The sequence below is a fragment of the Protopterus annectens genome, chromosome 6.part0, assembly GCF_019279795.1.
Source record: "Protopterus annectens isolate FY-2018-M chromosome 6.part0, PAN1.0, whole genome shotgun sequence".
In the NCBI taxonomy this organism is placed as follows: Eukaryota; Metazoa; Chordata; order Ceratodontiformes; family Protopteridae; genus Protopterus; species Protopterus annectens.
This window is the reverse complement of record NC_056737.1, coordinates 1,904,412,545-1,904,435,044: the sequence shown is the minus strand read 5'-3', so window position 1 is coordinate 1,904,435,044 and position 22,500 is coordinate 1,904,412,545. Positions and strand designations below refer to the sequence as shown.

The 22,500-nt window shown below is 38.6% G+C and overlaps 1 protein-coding gene across 1 annotated transcript in view; it reads left to right on the top strand.

The window, feature by feature from the left end:
* LOC122804978 (motor neuron and pancreas homeobox protein 1-like) overlaps positions 1-22,500 on the top strand; it is a 212,797-nt gene that overhangs the window by 160,188 nt on the left and 30,109 nt on the right. The window contains exon 2 of the mRNA XM_044075224.1: positions 18,559-18,719. Coding sequence (XP_043931159.1) covers positions 18,559-18,719 — 161 coding nt within the window. The remainder of the gene's footprint in view (positions 1-18,558; positions 18,720-22,500) is intronic.

The following is a 22,500-nucleotide window of genomic DNA, read 5'->3' as shown; positions in this document are numbered from 1 at the left end:
GGTTTTGACAACAGCAAAAGATTCTTGTGCTAATTTTTGTAGTTCAGGGAGCTATGTTGCAGAACAGATTAGGGTGGAGTCATCAGCATATTGGACCAGAGTGGCTTGAAGGGTAGCTTTGTGAAGCTTATTGGTAAATATGATGAAGAGGAGGGGGATGAGGATGGAATCTTGAGGGACACCTAGGGTTACAGGTAGGAGGGGGGATAAGGTATTTTGCTATTTTACTGCCTGTTGGCAGTTGGCTAGATAGTCCTGGAACCAGATTAGAGTGGAGTGGCTTAGATTAAGTTCAGAGAGTGCAGTAAGTAGTTTGGCATGGGATACCAAATAGAAGGCCTTGGAGAGATCTAAAAAACAGTGGAGACAACATTGCCATTGTTGCGGTGTTGATTTACAGTATTGGTAAGGCTAATAAGGGCTGTGGTAGTACTATGATTAGGATCCATGTTGGGTGCTGGTCAGCAGTTTATTAATAAGGATGTATTTAATTATTTGGGCATGTATACATTTTTCAAGGATTTGTGACAGGGGAGATAAAATGGTGATTGGTCGGTAGTTTGATAGTTCGAGTGAGTTACCCCCTTTGTGGAGTGAAACTTTCCATAGTGAGGGGGCACATTGTTCTGACAAACAGCAGTTAATTAACAGGAAGATGGGATAGGAGATGGCTTTGGCTGCAATCTTGAGGAAGCCTGCAGGTAAATTAGCAGCAGCCAGGATTGTGGGTTATAGTTTGTTTTTTTGGCTTTGTTTCCTAGTTCTAGGAATGTTTGACTGTTATTTTGTGGTTTATTATGATGCCATGTGTCCCATGCTTTATCCATTTGTTTTAGAAGTAGTCGGGCATCTTTGGTGAGCCAAGGGGCATAGTTAGATTTAGTTCTAAAGGTCCTGATGGTGAGGTGATTTAAAATGCTAAGGAAAGTATTGTTGAAGTATTCTATGGCACTATCCACGGGACGAGTTAAAAGTTGTCTCTAGTTGCATTGATTCACTGCTGATATAAAATCTTGGACTTTGAAATTCTTTGTATATTGAATTTGTTTGAAGGTGGAGGACTTTATTGGGTTAATGTGGTGTCTTATTGCAAAGGTGGGGAAATGATCGCTGAGGGTGTCAGGGAGTGGACTGGAGTGGTAGGATTGAGTTGGCCGGTTAGCGAGGATCCAATCTAGGATGGGCTCCTTTTTAGTTGTTTTATCTATGTGTGTTGGGGGTATTGATTAATTGATTGAAACCATGTAGGTTGATGTGGTTGGTGGGGAGGGGGGAGTTACAGGAACTCCAGTTGATGTTAGTCACCCATTATGATTGTTTCTTGTGTGATGTTTTTGGATGCCCAGTTTAGGATGCATTCATTTGTGTTAATGTTGTTACCAGGGGGTATATAACTACTGATTATATGTAGATTTTCTTTGCATTCATTTTTAGCTTGGTGAATATTGTTTCTGCATTACTGAAATTTGGAGGGTAGTTGTCTATTCAATCGATTGACAGATTGTTTTTAAAGAGTAGAGCAATACCTCCACCTCTTTTGGATATCCTGTCTTGCCTAAGAATGTTATATCAAGGGGGAACAAATTTGTTATCATTGATATGTGGTTTTAGCCAGGTTTCTGTCAGGGGAGTATACGTGCAGTTCTGATATTTTATTTAGTATGCTTCCTGTATTGATGTTAAATATTAGCAGGTCTGAGGGTTTTCTGGGGAAATTGAGAATGTTTTTTCCCTGTGGTTGGGGGAGTTCCTGCTGTTTGTAGGCCCAGGATTTGTGTGGAGGTCACCATTCAGTATTAATCGGGATGCTGTTTGAATGATGTTTATGTATTTTGGTATAAAATTGTCATATTTTGTGGAAATGTGGGTATTTTCTTCGTTGTGGGGTACTATGTATGAGGCAAGGTTGAAATTTGACAGGTTGTAAATTGATGGTGATATTAGTAGAAGAGCTGGTTTCTCCTGTGTGGGAATTGGACTAGTGGGGAATTCTGTTGTAGATGTGTGGCTAATTAAGTGATGGTAGGAGGTTAAATGTTCTGCAATAATGAGGGAAGTTACTGTTATACAGGGTGGGTATAGCATTTTGTCCTGCAATTAGGAGAGTAGATGGTGAGATCCCTTAAACTTATGTTATAGTGGTGTATTCAGGGGTGGGTAAGGTTTCCTACTATTTTGTTTGTGGCTGCTGACTATGTTGTGGTGAGAATGGGTGGGGTTTATGGCTGAGTGGATTTGCTCTATTAAGGCTAAGTGAGAGAGGGGGAGTGGTGTAGATATCAGTGAGGTTGGAGTGAAAGTGAGGCTGTGCTGTTGTTGGCAGATGGAGAGAGGGGGAGTGTCTTAATAGGTATAAAGGTCAGGGGAATGGGAGTAGAGTAGGGGAAAAGAGTGAGCCCAAGCATAGCGAAGTGGAACTGAGTGGGTTGGACCTTGTTCGTCACATTAGTATGTGTTGCAGAGACTATCTGTGAGTCTAGAATTTGTGTCCAGATGTGTATAAAATAGGATGGGTTAAGAAAACTGTGGTTTAAAGAAACCAGTAGTAATGTAAAGGTGACTGGAAGCACTGTGTAGAGTTAGGAAGTGATGGATATTAGAGGAGGATGGGTATTAGAGAGGGAAAGAACTGGAGAAAAGAAGTAGGTAGGTAGTCTTATACTGGTGGGTTATATATTGCGATGGCCATTATAGAAATATGTGATAAATAAGAGTGAGGCTATTTTATATATACATATATATATATATATATATATATATATATATATATATATATATATATATATATAGTATATATGGCTCTACTTCTAAATTTCAAACCTTTACAAGTTCAAATTTCTTTTGGTGGAGACCATAAGATTGAACTTCTGAAAGTTCAAAATTTAAATTAAAAAAAAAAAAAAAAAAAACAAATTTACCCCCCACACCCCTTGCTAATTTAATATACCCACTCTGACATCGCACTGTAATGAGGAAAACTGTAAATACATCCTTTGCGCTATACAGCAGTCTCCATTTAAATGGTTTCAACTTTCACAAATTCAGTCTTATGGTCTTGACCATAAGAATCGAACTTGTGAAAGTTTGAAGTAGACCCATATATATATATATATATATATATATATATATATATATATATATATATATATATATATATATATATATATATTTATGTGTATATTTATGTGTGTGTATGTATGTATATATATATATATATATATATATATATATATATATATATATATATATATATATTTTTTTTTTTAAGGAGAGAAGAAATGGGCAAGGAAAATAAGAGAAAACTACCAATGATGGTAGAAAGAAGTACTCAAGGAATACAAAGGTAGCTGGAAAAATGACCTAAAAAGGACAGTACTCAGGAAGAGTAATAAGGAAAAGAGGAGAGAGGAAAGAGGCAGTTAAATTATAAAAAAAGATCAAGACACGTGTAAGACCAGCAAAAAAGCACTTCAAAAATGTTCTTGAACACTGGCACAAGTATGCTTATTCTCTACTCACCTGGGATGCGCCTTTCTCTCCACACTGCTATTAGTTCCCTCAGGAGCCATTTCTCTTGTATCTCACCAAACATCTTTATCATGTCTGCTTTGACCTCATCTTAGCTTTCTGCTTTCCCAGACTTCATTTTCCTTAGTGCAGTTCTGTCTTCTTGTATCGAGGCTTTGCCATTCTTCTTCTTCAACGCCACCTGTTTCTTCTTCTTCTTCTTCTTCTTGAGGTGCTAATGCCCTGAGTAATTCCTTGGACTGTTATTTTTTTTCTCTGCTGTCAACTTCCAGGACTTCAGCCTGATCTCTGTTGACCTTAAGACCTTCTTTGACCAGTGCTTACAGCTGATTGTGGCAACCAGTGTTTTATGCTGTGGGCTGACCGTTTCACAGGGGTAGACTTTGCAATCATAGATTCTACCCCACTGCCTCATCCTTACTAGAAGAAAGTCTACCTGAGTTGCATGTTGGCCATTGTTATATGTGATCTTGTGATGGTCTGTCTTGCTGAACCATATGTTGACAACCATCAACCTGTTTGCCAAACAAAAGTCTAGAATGGTCTTTCCTTCTTTAGTCCTGTTGCCCCTATCCATGTGGACCAAGCAGTCCTCATATCCTGTTCAGTCTGTCCTGATGTGTACATTTATGTCACCCATTATCAGCACCTGCTTTATCTAGTATATCCTGTAACTGCTGTCTGAATGCAATCTTTTCCTCACTATCACTTCTCTGCTGTGGGGTGTAGGCTGAGATTATAAATACTGCCCTATCATTAGGCTGGTGTCTGATTGCTATGAGTCTGTCATCAAGTCTGATGGCATCCTTCACTGCCTTCTAAAGCCTCTCTCTCACACCAATTCCCACAACATTTCTAGCCTGTCCTCCTCCTGAATAGCAGACTCTGGATCTCAAGCCAAGTGGCTTTGCTGCACTGCCCTTCCATCTTGAGTCCTGGAAACATAGAATGTCCAGCCTCCTTCTTACCATCATGTCATCTACTTCCAAGCTCTGTCCTCTCAGTGAACCTACACTGAGTACAGCAATTCATAATTTATGTTTGACAGCCTGATTGGTTTTATATCTGGTTTTTGCTTAACAGAGCTATCCCAGGTAACCCAAGCTGAGCAACTGGACACCGGTTGGTCAGTAGCTTATTGACCGAGGGCTGCTAGACTTTATGGCATGCACACACACTGGTCAGTAGGAGCATATACATCCCTCCTATTACCATGGGTCTTTGGTGTAGGTCAGAGTAGGTCAGGTCCTTGACCCACTTATCGCCAGCAGATACCCATACCCATTTGGCGACATTAGCTAACATAACCGGATCACTTATAGCCATAGTTTTACCAAGTCAGTTGGCTAGCCTTGTCACTGCATGTAGTCTTTTATCTGTGTTCTCCTATCCTGAGGATACTGTGTACCACAGTAGGTGCTCAAAGTGGTTGATTTATACAGCTGTTCTTGGGTAAGTTTGAGATGGAAACATTCATGTTTTTTTTGAGAGGGAAGTGGGAGGAAACCCACAGAGACACAGGGAGAACATGTAGACTTCATGCAAACGCTGGCTTGTTGTCAAGATCAAAGCTTGTGCATGGGTGGCGAAAACCTTAACTATTATTGCATCTGGTCTCTCTTATGCCATCTGCCCAAAAAGCATATTAAAAGTATATATAATAGGTTATAGAAACAGAAGGAAACTAGAAATATTTAAAATATTCTAAACACACGACCAATAAAGTTTTAACACTCACAGCATAGAAGAAATGCATCTAAACCTTACAAACCAAGTCAGTCATAAAATGGATGTGGCTTATAATTGATAACCAAGGTTCTTAAAATATAATTAATTTGACATTTTCAAAGCCCAGAAAAATTTTTAATAGTTTTTGTGTTTTGTTTGAATTACCTCCTTGGGATGAAAGAGACTTTGTTAAATTCCTTATAGTTTGTACTACTTACAAGATATTTCAAAAACAATATTTCTAAGCAAGCATTAACTTCAGACATTTATTTCATTATGGAACACATCTGAGATTACTTCAGTTATTCCGACTTAATTTGTATGCATGTAGTTTTATCATCCCCAAAATAAAAAGCAGAGCAAGGACATTCTGCGATATAAACCACAAACTCAATATCTCAGCTAATTATTACCCTTATAATATACAGCCATAGCTCTCAACCTTTTAGCGCAAGAAATCTGGACAAAGCTAAAAATAATGGGGGGACAAAGGCCCAAAATAGGGGTAAGTTTTAAATACTGCTCTTATAAACTTAGAAAGTTGTTAGAATAAAAGGTTTTGCATTACCATGCATTTTCTGAGAAATACAAAGGATAAAACTCAAATATCTGACATTATTTAATGAAATCAACCCTCAATGATTGCTAGAAAACCACAAATTTTATGAAGAACAGACCAAAAATATGAGGCAAAAATCTGGACATTCTGTGAAAATCTGGACAGTTTCAAAGTTTGTGCACAGCTTGATTAAGAAAATTAATATCAAGGTAACATTATACTGCACGGGACACCATGAGTACACTTTGAAACTAGAAGAGACAAGCTTGTTAAGTACCTCTAAACTGACCAGAATGTTGCACAATGTCCAGATTTTTGCTTCATATTATTAGTCCATCCTTAATAAAATGTGTGTTTTTCAGGCAAATAATTGAATATTGAAGTCATTAAATAATAATACATTTGAATTTCACTTTGCTTCTGTAAATGTATGCCAGCATACATTATTCTAGCAATTTTTAAGTTTATAAGAACAATATTTAAGATCTGTTCCTATTTTTGGATCTTTGCCCCCCCCCCATTATTTTTGGCTTTGCTCAGACTTTTTGTGCTAAGAAGAAAACATTCGTGAAAGGTGGCTAATACATTTTTGATAAGTGCTAATACGTGATCTCACAGAAAGCAGCACACACAAAATGAAAAACCGCCATGAATCTCTGAGTAAGCATTGCTTCACACAGTGAAAGCACAATACATGTATGTTAATCATGAAACAACGGCATGCCTTTGCCTTGGAAAAAGTACACTAATCATATGTGCATATAGATAAAAAGATATCCATGCAATTCAACTATTTCTAACTTCTATAAAAGAAAAAAAAACATACAGTCTCTCCCAATCTCCACAGTTGTCCCTTATAAAGAAATCGTCCTCTCCTACAATGTTTAACAAATACAAAAAATGTCCTTTCACAACTAAGAATTATGTTGGGCATCTAATAATAAGCAGCTTGTATGTGTTCTTTAATGGAATGTGGAGACTTATTTCTCAAGCTTTATTTGTGAGGAGAACATCTTGGCATCTATGTCACAAATATGACCTGCTTTTGATAAGACAAATCCCTGATAATAATCCCCAACATAGAATGTTAAATTAGCCTGCCTCCTATCACTCTCAGAAGGAATGTGTATTGCATTCCACCTGAGAGTCGTAGTCTGTTTAGAAAAGATTCCTGTTGCTCTTCTCTGAGTCTTGCATTTACCAGTCACAAGCCACTGACACGATATACCATCTGATCATAAGCAGTTCTGAAATGGATATAAGATTCTCTTGGACTTCACTTTCAAGGTGAATTTCTTGAGATCTATAATTAAGAACTCATTGCAATTGTAAATGCCATACAATCAAACACCTTGTTATAATCCTGTAGTAGACCATTTGGTTTACATTGTCATGGTTCTTGCTATTGTGCTCTATTTCTCTAAAGCCTTTTTTGTAGACTATTACATTGCAATGCATAGGGAAGGTTCTTCCTGTTATGCTCTAGGCATGGCTTTCCAGTATTCCTCATTTTGCCTCGTATTTTGTCATGTACCTTGACAAAATTTAATTTTCTCACTTTGGATTACAGTCAATCAGTAATGCTAGACATTAAAGTTTTATAGTTCTTATTCTTTAAAAAATGCATGCTGATGCAAAACCTGTTCTATTAATTTCCTCTACAGCAGACCATTTTATAACTAAAATTGCTTTATTTCCCATCTCTCGCCACATTTTCACTCTCTGCCCCTCTATTCACATTTCCTTCTTTCTTTTTCTTTCTCCCCCACTGCATTTCCTTCTTTCTTTCTTTTTCAATCTCTATCTCTTCCCTTGCATTTATTTCTCTCTCTCTTTTCTACACACAAAGCTCTCAACATCCCAGATTTCCCAGAATGCCCCAGATTTTGCCTCCTAGTTTTTATTTTCTGATAAATCACTGAGGATCACAGTTGGTCAGTAATGTTACACAGTTTCATACTCCTTCAGAAAATTAGTCTTGATGCAAAACGTTCTGTTCTGTTAACTTTCTAAGTGAACTGGGATAATGAAATATTGTCCCTAATTTTGGACCTTTGTTCTTATCCTAATTATTTTTGGATTTGTCCTGATTCTTGGGTAAAGAAGTTGAGAGCTATCATTATCTGTATCTCAATATTTTATCTGTCACACACACTCTGTCAATCTCCCCCTCTCTCTCTGTTTAATTTGCATGCCATTTGATTGCTGATTTTGCCTTGTATTTTGCCATGTACCTTGACAGATTATGCTTTTTCTCACGGAGGATTACAGTCAATACTGCCAGATTTTAAAACTGCATAATTCTTATTCTTTAAAAAAATGCATATTGATACGGAACTGTTTCATGAATTTTCTCTTCGGCAGACCAATATATAACTAATATTACCTTTCCCATTGCTCTCCACATTTCTTTCTTTTTCTTCCTTCCCCTTTCTCTTTCTCTCCTACTGTATTTCTTTCTTTTTTCTTCCTTGCGCTTTCTCTTTCTCTCCTACTGTATTTCTTTCTTTTTTCTTCCTCCCCCTCTCTTTCTCTCCTACTGCATTTCTTTCTTTTTTCTTCCTTCCCCTTTCTCTTTCTCTCCTACTGTATTTCTTTCTTTTTTCTTCCTTCCGCTTTCTCTTTCTCTCCTACTGCATTTCTTCCTTCTTTCTGTCTTCCTCTGTATATTTCTCTCTCTCCTCTCCCCTTTCTTTCTCTCACTCTCTCTTTCCACACATATTGCTCTCAACCATCCCAGATTTTGCAGAATGCCCCTAGTTTTATCTCCTAGTTTTTGATTTTCTGATAAATCACTGAGGATCACAGTTGGCCAGTAACGTCAGATGTTAGATAGTTTCATGTATCTTATTCTTCAGAAAATGCATAGGCATGCAAAACCCACTGTTTTGTTAACTTTCTAAGTGAACTTGGATAATATTGAAAAATTATCCCTTTTCCGACCTTTGTCCCTAACCTAATTATTTTTGGCTTTGCCCGTGATTCTTGCATAAAGAAGTTGAGACCTAGAACCATCTACGTCTCCATTTTTATGACACTCTTTCACTCTCCTTTCTCTCTTTCTTTAGTTTGCATGTGATATGATCTTATCTTTTAAATTTAAGTTAATATGTAATGTGACTTGGCTTGTTGCCCTTCTAACAGATAGGTACTCCTGAGTCCTACCCGATCCTCCACTCGATGGCTCTGGGGCTCAATCACTGGTAGGCTAGTCTGTCATCAGGCATCGGTCAGTCTCTCACTCTCAGCATGGGCAGAGAAGAGCTGGGCTGTCAGTGCAGTAAGAAAGATCAAGTAGGAAGAGGAACTCTTATCTGTTCTGAGCTGTTGACAGAGATAATCAAATAATTTATCTTTTATTTGCAATATTTATTTAATATTGCTGAAGAATTTATTAATGCACAACCATTCAATGACCAGATCACAATCGCATATATTTTTCTAAATAAAAAAGATCAAGCCTCAGAAATATTCAAAACTCCTTCTAACTAAGCTGGGATCATCAGCAGTTTATATAACAATCCTCCTTTCTCTGGTGACTGGTCCTTCCCACAAATGAAATTCAACCAACACTCTGGTGAATTTCAGGACCAGACTTAATGGAGAGCTAATTAGCAGACAATAGACCAATAGCCAGCAGCTGCAAGTTCTGACCAGGTGAGGGTTACGGGAGTCTGACTTATTTATTGCAAAAGCAAACGTTAAACTAAGCAGTCAAAACAGCAGCCAGCAACAAAAACTATGCTGTATACTGGAAATGCTGGGCTGCTTTCATGAAACACTAAGTAAATCTTAATTTTTCCTGCATTAACTGTGAGTGGAAAATGAAGATTTTACAGTATTACTGGCAAACTGGGACATGTCCTATCCTGCACAGTTAATGCGGGTAGTGGGATGTGAGTTGCTAGTCTGTGACAGTCCTGTTCAAAAAGAGACAGGTGGCAACCCTAAGTGAAACATCTCTATGAATCACAACTAAGCTTGACAGGAGACCACAGTATGGCAGTTACAGAGAGCTTACTGAGTTATGTTAATGCTTACTAAGTACCTTCATGTAGCTACTTAGAAACAACCTTACTAAGTAGTATATACCTCACTAAATGCCCCGTTACTGCTTCACATTGTAGTGCTGTCATAATACACATTTCTCTCCATTCAGAATACAGCAGTACCTAGTACAAACAACAGTACCTACTACAAAGTAGAGTACTGGGCACGCTTATTTGCCGTTGAAGAAAATGGAATGTGTGCTGCATGCCCCAATAAACAACTGCAATACTTGCCTGTGAAACAAGGTAGTTCATAACAGCGTACTAAACATACTTCACATAGTGTAAATCAGGATCAACTTGATATGGCTGTGAATCAAGGGCCTTTCAACAACAATATCAGACTAATCTTTTTATTAAACTAATTGTGTGGCTGTGTTAACACATTCCTAGTAATGGACTCTGTTACAGGACTAGCACAAAAAGTCTCAGTTTTAGGCCTTAAAATTTATTCTGCTTGCTACATGCAATAATTACATATTTACTATTATCCTTTGTACTCTACTCTAAACACAGTTTTATTTTTATGTATGATCAATGAATATGTAGCTATGATATAATGTGAGACATTTGATAAAAACTGTTTCAGCATGTGAGTAAGGACTTGTTTCAATGTGTGAAATAAGTCATTAAATGTAGTCCATGTAGACTTGCCTGCCATTCTATACTGGAAATCTACACATATCTCAATTTCACAGGCCTCTTCTAGTGATACATTTTGGCCACAATTACAGATTACAAGGCTGCCTTCAAAGGAACCGAAGGAGGAGTTCTGCAAACAATGCAGCAATGTGCCATTTTCCACTCCACACCACTCCTTTGTTGTCTTATCCACAGAGTTAGATCTGAGTATAGCAAGCTAAAAGCTTAGACCAAACAGCCATTCCTCTGATATGTGGTTACAAGGTAAAGGAGTGTGAGCCTGTTATCTTATCAGGTATGTATGGCAGCTGTCTGTAATCTAGAGTACTGTAAACTAATAGAAGGAACTCAAATCGGTTGACAAAAATGACTTGTAAAATTAAGTGAGAGGCTGTACCCTTAATAAAACGAAAGCTTGAATATAAAGCAGTAAAGTCTTTATTGCAATAATAACAGTTCACAAACAGAAGATCTGTATGAAGCTGTCTGCTACTTATATTCTGAAACTGCTGAAGTACTGGGAGGGTTTAGGGTAATAACCTTGTTTATTGTATGCATTAATCAAGTCAAAAACTGATTGGGTGGGTATGAAAGTTTTTGTCACTTTTGGGTGGAAATAATGTAAAACCTAACATTCTAATTTCAAATTTCAGAAAACTTCATAACAAAATGATGCATTTAGCAAGTGGACTACCAAGCATAACTTTCTGTTTTGACACTTAGTTTGTTGACTTGGTGTTTTAGATGTGCTTTCCTTTTATTTTACTTTGTGACTAGGTTAGTTCCATTAAAACAAAAACTTTCTGACAAGTAAAGAGCAAGTTCCACAGTATGAAGGTACAGCTAGATTATGAGAACATACAGTTACAGTGGATATAAAAAGTGTACACGCCCCTGTTAAAATACCAGGTTTTTGTTATATAAAATAATTAGACCACAATAAATCATTTCAAAACTTTTCCCACCTTTAATGTGACCTTTAGCCTGTACAATTCAATTAAAAAACAAACACATCTGTTTGGGGGAAAAAATATAAAAAATAAAAAATGCACAATAAGCTGGTTGCATAAGTGTGCACACCCTTAAACTAATACTTTGTTGAAGCACCTTTTGATTTAATCACAGCATTCAGTCTTCTTGGGTAGGAGTCTATCAGCATGGCACATCTTGACTTGGCAATATTTGCCAACTCTTCCTTGCAAAAGCACTCCAAATCTGACAGATTGCAAGGGCATCTCACATGCAAAGCCCTCTTCAGGTCACCTCACAGATTTTCTATTGCATTTAGGTCGGGGCTCTGGCTGGGCCATTCCAAAACTTTAATTTGCTTCTGGTGAAGCCATTCTTTCTTTGATTTGGATGTATGCTTGGGGTCATTGTCATGTTGAAAGGTGAAATTCCTCTTCATCTTCAGCTTTCTAGCAGATGCCTGAATGTTTTGGGCCAAAGGTGACTGGTATTTGGAACCATTCATAATCCCCTCCATCTTGACTAAAGCCCCAGTTCCAGCTGAAGAAAAGCAACCCCAAACCATGATACTGCCACCACCATGCTTCACTGTGGGGATGGTGTTCTTTTGGTGATGCGAAGTGTTGTTTTTGCACCAAATGCACCTTTTGGAATTGTGGCCAAAAAGTTCAGCCTTGGTCTCATTAGATCATAACACATTTTCCCACATGCTTTTGTGAGACCTGATGTATTCTTTTGCAAATTTTCACCCAGGCCTGAATGTTTTTGTGTGTAAGAAAAGGCTTCCGTCTTGCAACCCTACCACACAGTCTAGACATATGGAGAATATGAGAGATTGTTTTCACATGTAGTATACAACCAGTACTTGGCAGAAATTCCTTCATCTCCTTCAGTATTGCTGTAGGTCTCTTGGTAGCCTCCCTGACCAGTTTTTGTCTTGTCTTTTCATCAATTTTGGAGGGACATCCATTTCTTTGTAAAGACACTGTTGTCCCATATCTTCTCTACTTTTTAATGACGGTCTCCACTGTGTTCCATGATATATCAAATGCTGTGGACATTTTTTGTACACTTCTCCTGACTGATACCTTTCAACAATGAGATCCCTTTGATGCTTTGTAAGCTCTCTGTGAACCACACCTTTTGCTGTAGCAGACAACTGGGTAAATGTCAGGAAAATCCTACTAGGACAGCTGAACTTTATTTGGGGTTAATCAGAGTCTCTTTAATTGATGGCAGGTGTGTACCCAAGAAGACTGAATGCTGTAATTAAATCAAAAGGTGCTTCAACAAAGTATTAGTTTAAGGGTGTGCACACTTATGCAACCAGCTTATTGTACGTTTTTTATTTTTTATATTTTTCCCCTAACAGATTTGTTTGTTTTTCAATTGAATTGTACAGATTATAGGTCACATTAAAAGGTGGGAACATTTTTTTTAATTATTTATTGTGGTATCATTTTTTTATATCCCAAAAACCTGGCATTTTAACAGGGGTGTGTAAACTTTTTATATCTACTGTTAAGTCCAAGTAACCTACCAGAGGAGTAGATGAGGAAACTAAACTCGTGTGAGCATGGGAGACTACATTTTAGTGCACACAGTCAGCATCACCAACCTTAGTGTTCACTTCTCTTCAATCATTAATTCATTCGTTCTTTCTCCAATATCCACTTTTATCTAATTCAGGGTCTCATGCTTCTCGGTAATAGGCATAAAACAGAGAACTAATCCTGAAAAGGTAGGATGCGTGCACACACACGCACTCACACACACACACACACACACACACACACACACACACACACACACACACACACACACACACACATGCATTTTTGAGGATCATGGATGCAGAAAGGACAAGCCAGACCCTGCACAAAAGGCATCATGGCTTGAAATTGAAACAGAGAATCAAAAGTTGTGAAACAGCAATGCTAACTGCTACACAATAAAGTTATCACTTTACTTAACTGATATTTAACTTTATACTCCTTTCACTTTATTGGTTTCCCATGCCATTACAATGCACCCCATATAAAAGCTTCCACAATGCCTAAGTACTATTGTGATGCATGTTAATAGCAATAAGGAAGTGAGGAAAATCAGTGAATCTTGTTTTGTGGGAGTGAAGCATGTACCTTAAGTTTCAATTGGTGTGGCTATGGGTCAAATTATTTCTACTTTACCTCAGTGTAGTCAATAAGTAAATCATTTATACTTAGAATATGACTATAGATTATTATGCTCTCAGCTGACAAAGATTTCAGGTCTGCGATTTCAGTCCCCTTTCCCTCCTTTGAGCCCACTAGTCATTGAACCCTGTTCCCCAAAGCGTCTCTTTCTTTCAATGTCCTCTTAGCTAAATTCATACTTCTGTCACCCTTAGATTCTCTTTGGCTTCCATGTTATCTCATTTTGCACACATTTTCAAGTCCTGTGCATATTTTGCCTGCCTTTCTTCTCTTAGCTCAGTCTATACCTCTCAGTTGTCCAGAATTTTGCAGAAAGCCCAGATTTTTAGCTCATATTTCTTTGTCTGTTCCTCATAAAATTTGTGTTTTAATGGCAAATCAGTCATTAACTATTGAAGTCACCATACAATGACTGACATTTGAGTATCAGATTTTACATCCTTCAGAAAAATGCATGCTATTGTAAAACCTGTTATTCTAGCACTTTTATAAGTTAATGAGATCATTATTTAAAATCTCTTCCTGAGTTTGAGCCTTTGCCCCCCTTATGTATGGTTTTGTCAAGATTTCTTGCAATAAGAGGTTGAGAGTTATGACTCAGCCTTTAGACATGAGTGATGTAGTCTGGCAATTCAGAGGTCACTACACCTTGATGGAATGAGAGGTTCCCACGTGTAGATCTCTATTAGTGCATGTGCAAGTGGTACATTTGTGCATTTCAGTATATTCAAGTCTTATTTATATGTCAGACTATCTTCACTCCTTATCTGGTTCCCACGTACATAATAAGTTAAATGATGTCTGATATCTGGGATTAGTATAATATGAAACGTGCACCCACCCTGTCCTTTTCATACTCGAACTGTAGCTGTTGTTAAATGCTAACTAGCTGATAAAATCAGCACCTTGTCAGAAATTCTCAGTAAACCATGGCCTGTAGTGTACCTTCCGGAAGTGGGATATGTCTGCTATTTCTATGGATAATACGAACAAATATTGCAGTAATCACTTAATAGGTTCATAGGTATGTACTAGGCTATTGGCCCAAGGGCCTACGTAAGCCTAGCTAGCAAGGTTTCCTAGTTTACGCCACCCAAGAAAGTTATTTTCCTATGCCACTGTCCAGCAGAGACACAGAAGTGATCCCCGGGGTGTATTTCCTATTTCCCATCCACTCATCAAGATTTTTCTTGAAGAGTGCTAATGAAGAACTTTACTTGACATAGATGGGTGGCTTGTTCCAGAATATAGGAAGTCTCTGACAGGAATCTATCCCTCCAGCATGTCCTGTTTATTGTGGTGATAAGGTTTAGGTCCCTAGAGCATGTAGCTCGGAGGGATTGGGATTTCTTTAGGTGTAGCATCTCCAACAGCTCTGGGTTTGACATAGCTTTATATGTTAGGCAGAGATCACCTCGGAGTAGGCGATATGCTATGGAGTAAAGCTGGAGTTTTTTGAGGTGGTCAGTGTAGGGCATTTGTTTGAGGCCAGTAATCCTCTTTATGAGGTACTTCTGTGGCCTTTCCAGCTGCTGCAGATGTCTTGTGAGGTACATTCCAAAAGGGGCATTGTACTCTATAATGGGTCTAATAAGTGATGAGTAGAGGGGAACAATGACCTCTCTTTTCCTGGATGAGAACCCTTTTATGATGAGGTGTGCCACGTAGATGGACTTCCTGACTACTGTGGCAATGTGACTATCAAAGGAGAGACTACTGTCCACCTGGGTCCCAAGGTCTCTTATCACGCATTTGGTGTTAAGTAGATTGCTGCCTATGTGGTAGTTCATGGGTACAGAGCTTTTACCAAAGGGGATGACACTGCACATTTTGGCGTTGAGCTTGAGGCCATGGCTCTGACACCAGGCACCTGTCTCAGTGAGGCCCTTCTGTAGGATGTCAACATCATTTGGGGACTTGACTATGGCTCCTAGTTTGCAGTCATCTGCGAACTTCGTTAGCCAGAGGCCTTCTGTGTTAGCCTGTACTTCAGAAAAGGAGATACTAAACGGAAGAGGTCCCAGGACGGAACCCTGTGGTATTCCACTTGTCACTGCTTTGAGGTCAGATTTGGAGTCTGCAACTTGAGCCATTTGGCAACCCATTTTATGATGTAGGGATTTATACCTAGTTTAGTGAGTTTAGCTATAATTCCTGAATGAGGGATGGTGTCGAAAGCCTTGGCGAGGTCAAGATAGGCTGTGTGAACCACCTTACCCTCATCCACGGCTTTGGTGACTTGCCTCAAAGAAGTCGATCAGGTTCAGGAGGCATGATCTGCCTTTCACAAACCCGAACTGGGTGGGATCCAGAGTTTGGAGGTTACCAATGTCTTTGTTTATGAGTTCCATGATGATACGTTCCATGGCCTTGCAGACCAGGCTCGTCAGGCTAATAGGTCGATAGTTCCTGGGATCAGTGGTGGCTCCCCCTTTGTGGAGTGGGATAACTGTTGCTGTGTGCCATTCAGTGGGCACAAAACCTAATGCGAGGCTATTATTGAACATGGTGCTTAAGTGGGGAGCCAGTTATAGTTCATTACTTTCACTGAAAAATACTTTAAAGTTCTTTGCACAGTAACTTACAACAGATATGCTATTTAATTTATTGACAGAAATTCACAACACATCATAAGAAGCAGATAAAGGTATTACACAAACTGTTATGTCACAACTACAGTCAGGAAATATAACAGAACTCCCAGCTTTAAATGTATAACTAGGTCTCGTATAAAAACATCCTTGTCATTTTGTCAAAGTTTAGCAAAGTCAAATAATAATGTTGCTCCTGGAATTTAAATAGTGTCATAGACACATATTCTCATAATTCTCATGTATAAATGCGCGCACACACACACACACACACACACACACACACACACACACACACACACACACACACACACACACACATTCAAGGTGTTTATTACAAAAAATACTGCAAACATAAATATCAGAATCAGTATATAGGTTCATAGATAAATACTAAGCTAACTGCCCTTGTGGGCTACCTATTCAATTTTCCTTAAAGTGGAGAATCAAACACTGCTCCTTGTGTCTATGAGGTAAAGACCCTAATAATTATGCCAGCTCCTCTGAAACACTGAGGTTGGCAATCCATATCAGCTACTACTAAAAGAACCTTATGGCCTAGCCAGCAATAATGTTGCAGGAAGTTGCCTAAGCATCAAAACTAACCCCATGTATAAATGCCCTCCCTAATAATAAGCAGAACAGGTTTCTGGCAATTTAGTTCAGAGGGGTGAGGTTAGAAGCTATGAATGAGCATCACCTTATTATCTTGGCTTTGAATTCCTCCTCTCCATTTACCTGTCTGTGACTGACTTTGTGGTCTCAAAATAAGTCCTGAGGCCATAAGTTCTCAACACTCAGTTCTAGAGAGGTGATAAACTGTCTACTTATCAGTGACACTTTGGATTTGATAGTAAAGATGGCAGCCAGACAGAACCAGAAAACGCAAACATATATTTAAGCTATACTGGGATGAATTCCCATCTCTGGAAAGGCGTCTGACATACCCAGGCATAGTCAGTGAAATGGGGTCTAAATGGACCCTGGTTATGAAGTCAGTATTTCCTGGGGCCAAAAAAGTAAGTGTTTGCCAAGTGGTAATCCAAGGATCCTGTAGTGGACACTTGCTGTGAGGGAAGCCAACAACTGATGGAGAGTTACCAACAAGCCCAGAAGGCAGCAGCTGTTTTAGTTATCAAAGAGAGGCCTACATGTGGGATAAGTGGTATTCAGATCACCTCAAAGAAGTTCTGGCACACCATTTAGCAACTTGGGGAAAGGGGGGGGGGACAGTGTCCAGACTGTTCACAGCAAGGGTAAAGAAAGGCTGAAATAAACTGGGAACATTATTGTGAGGCGAAAAGAACATTTTGAACAACTGCTGAACACACAGGACATGGCTTCCTTTGAGAATGCAGTACCAGAAGAAAACGGAGGTGGTGTACATTTTTCTGTAAATGAGGATATTGTGGCAAATAAACAACTGTAAGGTGACAAGGTTGATGGAGCGAGTGAATTCTGGCCAGAAACGCTAAAGCACTGGATACTTTTGAACTGTCATTGTTAATGTGCATTTTCATTGTTGCCTAGAAGTTGAAGAAAGTCACACTTGTAGTGTAAGTTCATTTTTGATGTAGCTAGAAATACGAGTTATACTATATATTTTTTTATTTCACGAGTAAATACGTAAAAATGCACTACTGTGTTAGAGGGCCATTCTAAACAACACTTCCCATCAAAATCAATCCTGGAACTTAAGTTCACTTCAATCAGAAAGAAAAAAATAAGGAATAAAATAAAAAGTGCACCACACCTACCCAATGGGAAGAAACACATTACCTGCATAATGGGCCCAATTCTATACATCCAGATTAAACTGATACACAACTGAGCAAGAACACTAACAAATTATAATATAATCCTTACAAAAATATTAAAAATTGAGAGCAGAAAAGCAATATTACTTTAAAAATGACTAAAAAGTATTTCAGAGCTAGAGTAGAAAACCATCCACAAGACACCACAGCTCATTGCAGTTAATCAGAAACATTAACTCTAACCTAAAAGTGCAATAACATAAGCAAATCACTTATATGGTAGCCTACTTTCTCTAATAATTGTAACGGCTTATACTGTAGGATTAAAAAAGCTCAGTTCAGGACTGTTTTTATCGTTATTCTCTAAACCTACATATTTGTGAGTTTGGATTGACTTGTTAAACTTGCTGTACTGAAGGATGAGAAGCAGTTAACTTCCTTAGTTTGATCCAGGAGGACTGTATTGCATAGAGTTGTCTGACTATTAACTACCACAGTTGAGATGCAGCAGCTGATGACTGAATGTTTTGCTTTTTGCAGCCCCTCCTCCATCAGGCTTGATGGGAAAGTGTCGCAGACCACGAACTGCCTTCACCAGTCAACAACTTCTAGAACTAGAGAACCAATTCAAGCTGAATAAGTACCTCTCCAGACCCAAGAGATTTGAAGTGGCCACCTCGCTCATGCTGACAGAAACACAGGTAAGACATTTATTTTAGTAAAATTATTTCTTAGATAACAGTTACTCGCAATAAAAGGCACATCTAGAGCTGAAAACAGGATGCAAGTTCCTAGCAGATTATAAATCTGTCCTACAGTGGGTAATAACTGCTGTCTTTGTTACAATTTTTTACAGCAATGTCAGAAAACATGCCAATTTTTCCACCTGTCTTGTGGGATAATCTCATAAAGGGCTGGTGACCCTCTGAACAGCCTTGAGGCTGGTATAATTCTTAAGACTACAAAGCCCAAACAGTTGGTGTTAGCTTAGAATAAATCATATTTTAATATTTCAGGATTCTCTATTACAGAGAAGATAAAGTGGAGGCAAGCCTGTTATAGCTAACAGGCAAAAAAAATGGCAACTAACTGAAAGTAAAGTACAGCTGTATGAGTAAACTTAAATCAGTAGATGTTTGAATGATCACTGCTGCAGTAAGCTTTACTATATGGGAATATCCTGCCAAGGAAATAAAAGCTGGCCAGCTTCCAATGCTTCAGGGCACCTTCCATGTACACAGACTGTCGGGCAGCCTGAAGCCGTGCTGACTAAAATACAAGTTTGGGCACCAAGCCCTTCAGAGCTTTCCTGCCAGCATACTGAGGGAGGCTGAGTCCTGAAAGGACAATGCCAGAAACAACAAAAAATAAATGTGCAGACCCTGGCATAGAGAAACACACCAAAAAAACAAGTGGGTTTGAAGGAGGGACCAACAGTGATCATTCAAACATCTACTGTTATGGTACATTTCCTTACACAACTGTACTATGTTCATATTGATCATTGCTGCAAAACTTGACCTGGACCTCGAGAAAGAATCAGGCTTATAGTGCTTTATAAGTATATACAGAGGACCAAGTAGCAGCTTCTATAATACTTCTATAATCCAACCCCACACCCTCAAAAAAAAAATAGATGAAGCCAAGGCCCTGGCAGAGTGGACCTTGACCCTGCATGGAATAATGTTGGTATGGTGAGTATAACAAGGGTAATAGCCTTAGACAACCATTAGGAAATAGTTCGTTTTGACCAGGTTGTCCCTTCTTATCTTCACAAGAAATGAACAGTTGATCTGAAGCTCTGAAAGATTTAGTTCTGACATGATAGTACCTGAGTTGTCTGTGTACACCCAAGGTGCAGAATATCCTTTCTCCCTTATCTTTAGCTACAGGACAGAAAACTGGGAGATGAATAGTTTGGTTAAAGTAAACTTGGATACCATTTTAGGCATAAAAGAAGGATTACTTTTCAAAGAAACCCTGTCCCTGTGGAAAATGAGATTGGGTTGACTCGCCATAAGAGTTTGCAATTCAGATACTTTTCTTGTAGAAGTCAGAGCAATCAGTAAAACTGTTTTCCAAGTTAAGCATCTCAAATCAGATAGATTAGCTTGTTCAAATGGAGCAAGTGTTAGCTTTTCATGTACAAAATTAAAATCCCAGGAAGGGGCCTCCAGTTTACTTGGAGAACTCTTATGCAAAAACCCTTCAAAAAATTTTGACATGAGAATACATTGAAAGAGGAGGATCCATGGGAAGACAATAGCATAAAAATGGAAAGAGGCCTCCACGAAGGATTCACTGTTTATTAGAGAGAAAATAACAAATAACACACTGAAATGGTCAATAAACAAACCTTGATAGATGAGTAAAAAAGACCATGTTATAACACCAACTTTTTCCATTTGCTAATGTATGATTTTCTAGTAGCAGGCATTCTTGCATCTATAAATATCTGCTGCATGTCTTCAGCAAACAGCAGGTGCCTAAAAAGAATTAATGCCTCATCATCCAGGCAGTCAGTTGACGTTGATTGATATTGGAGTATATCAAATACCCCTATTCTAATGTGAGTAGATCGTCTGTGAGGAAATGTGTGGTAAATGCCCCTTGCCATTTCCAAAAGAAGGGAGAACCAGAGTTGCCTGGGCCAGAAGGGAATCACCACAGTGATCTTGAGGAATTCCTTTTGATTCTTCAGAAGTACCCTGGATGTTAGGGGAAGCTGCTGCTGCTGTTTAGTAACATGGTTGGCCCCATTTTTCCTGTCAAAACAAAAAGCATACAGGAACATTCCTGTCCCAAGTAAATGAAAATGCAGTTGTTTTCCAGGCCTTCTTGCATGGAGTCCTGGAACAGAATATTGCCAGATGTAGGAAGCTATCAGTCCATTTTGTTGATTAATGCAGATAAAAGGATACTGGCCAAAGTATTAGTATGAAGGTTAGACCAGATCTTACCACTGGTAAAACAAGAAGATTAAAATAGATTTATAAAACAGAAAGGAAGAATTGAACTGGAAGAAAATAATGAAATACATGCACAGAAATGAAAAGTAAAGAAAAGTGGAAAAAAGGGAATCATGGTTTTTGACTTATGAACAACCTTTGACATGGTTAGGTGACATTTCTTATTAAAAGTGCTGTAGAAGAGAGGAATGACAGAGACATTCTCCAAGTGGGTACAGGCGGTATGCAATAAACTGCAGTTAATTCGGGGGTGTTAGGAATGGTGGAGATGAGCAGGAGAATGAGAAAGAAGTGCACATTATCATTCAGGCTATTTACACTCATGAAAAAAGATATCAAAATATGGGTAGTTGTCAAATTATATGACCTGAGGAGGATGCTGGCGATAGAGTCCAAATTCCTGATGTACGCGGATGATTGCATGTTTTTGTCTCTGATAACATATACTCATCTGCATGCAAAGGCAGCACTAGCAGCAACAGGTCCAGTGTCTAAGACCTTTCAAACCATCTCAAGACTGTATTACAATTAGGAAAAGACGGTATTAGGGTAAGGGAAGAGGAGGCATGGGGGAGCTAAAAGAGATATAATTCCTCTAATACTTAGGGCTGTATGTGGGAATCCACCACAGAACAGGCAATGGAGAAAAGCCTGGGGGAAATCAGACGAAAAATTAAATCAAAACTAGAGAAAGGAAGGAAGGAAGGGGACCTTTACAGTATTAAAGAAGGTGAATGTGGGGGGGATCTATATTAGTTTGCCAAAGTCTAACTTCAGAGAACACCTATTCAGTGACCGCACTTCAACAAAAATTATTTCAGAAATTCACTGAGTCTACCAAGGGGAAGTAAATAATTGCCCTGCAACACAACAGACTGACACACAACTAAATTTAACCCACCCAAGTGGAAGGCTTTGCCCCCACAGCCCCCCTAACTATATATGCCAACTCTGAGATTGCACTACAGTGGAGAAAAGGGCAAAGTTAAGTAGTTGGCCAACTACTTCTTTGCCCTTGGTAAATTCAGCAAATCACTGATGCAATATTCATTGAAGTATGGTCGCTGAATGGGTGTTCACTGAAGTTAGGCTTCGGTGAACTAATATAAACCCGAATGTGGACAGACTGATGATACTCACTGCATCAGTGTACAGCCCACAACCAAAATACAGTATCTTAAGAGGAAACACAGTGTCACAATGAATTGGATGCACCTACTAAACTGTCAACATGTGCCTCCACACTTTGAAAATAATTTTAATGTATTAGTCATTGGACTGTATGAGATAGGGATATGATGAGTGATGACAAGAATATCTGTGTTATCCCACATATGCAGCAGACAACTAAATGTTATCTTAAGAAGGGAGAGCTTTGAATGATATTGTATTAATGTAGTAGGAATTCTTATGAATGACAATGACATTGGTGGATTCTTAAATGATTACTGATACTGCACCCACTCTCCTGCATATCATGTCCCTCTTATAGCTTGTGATAGCTGGCAGTTTG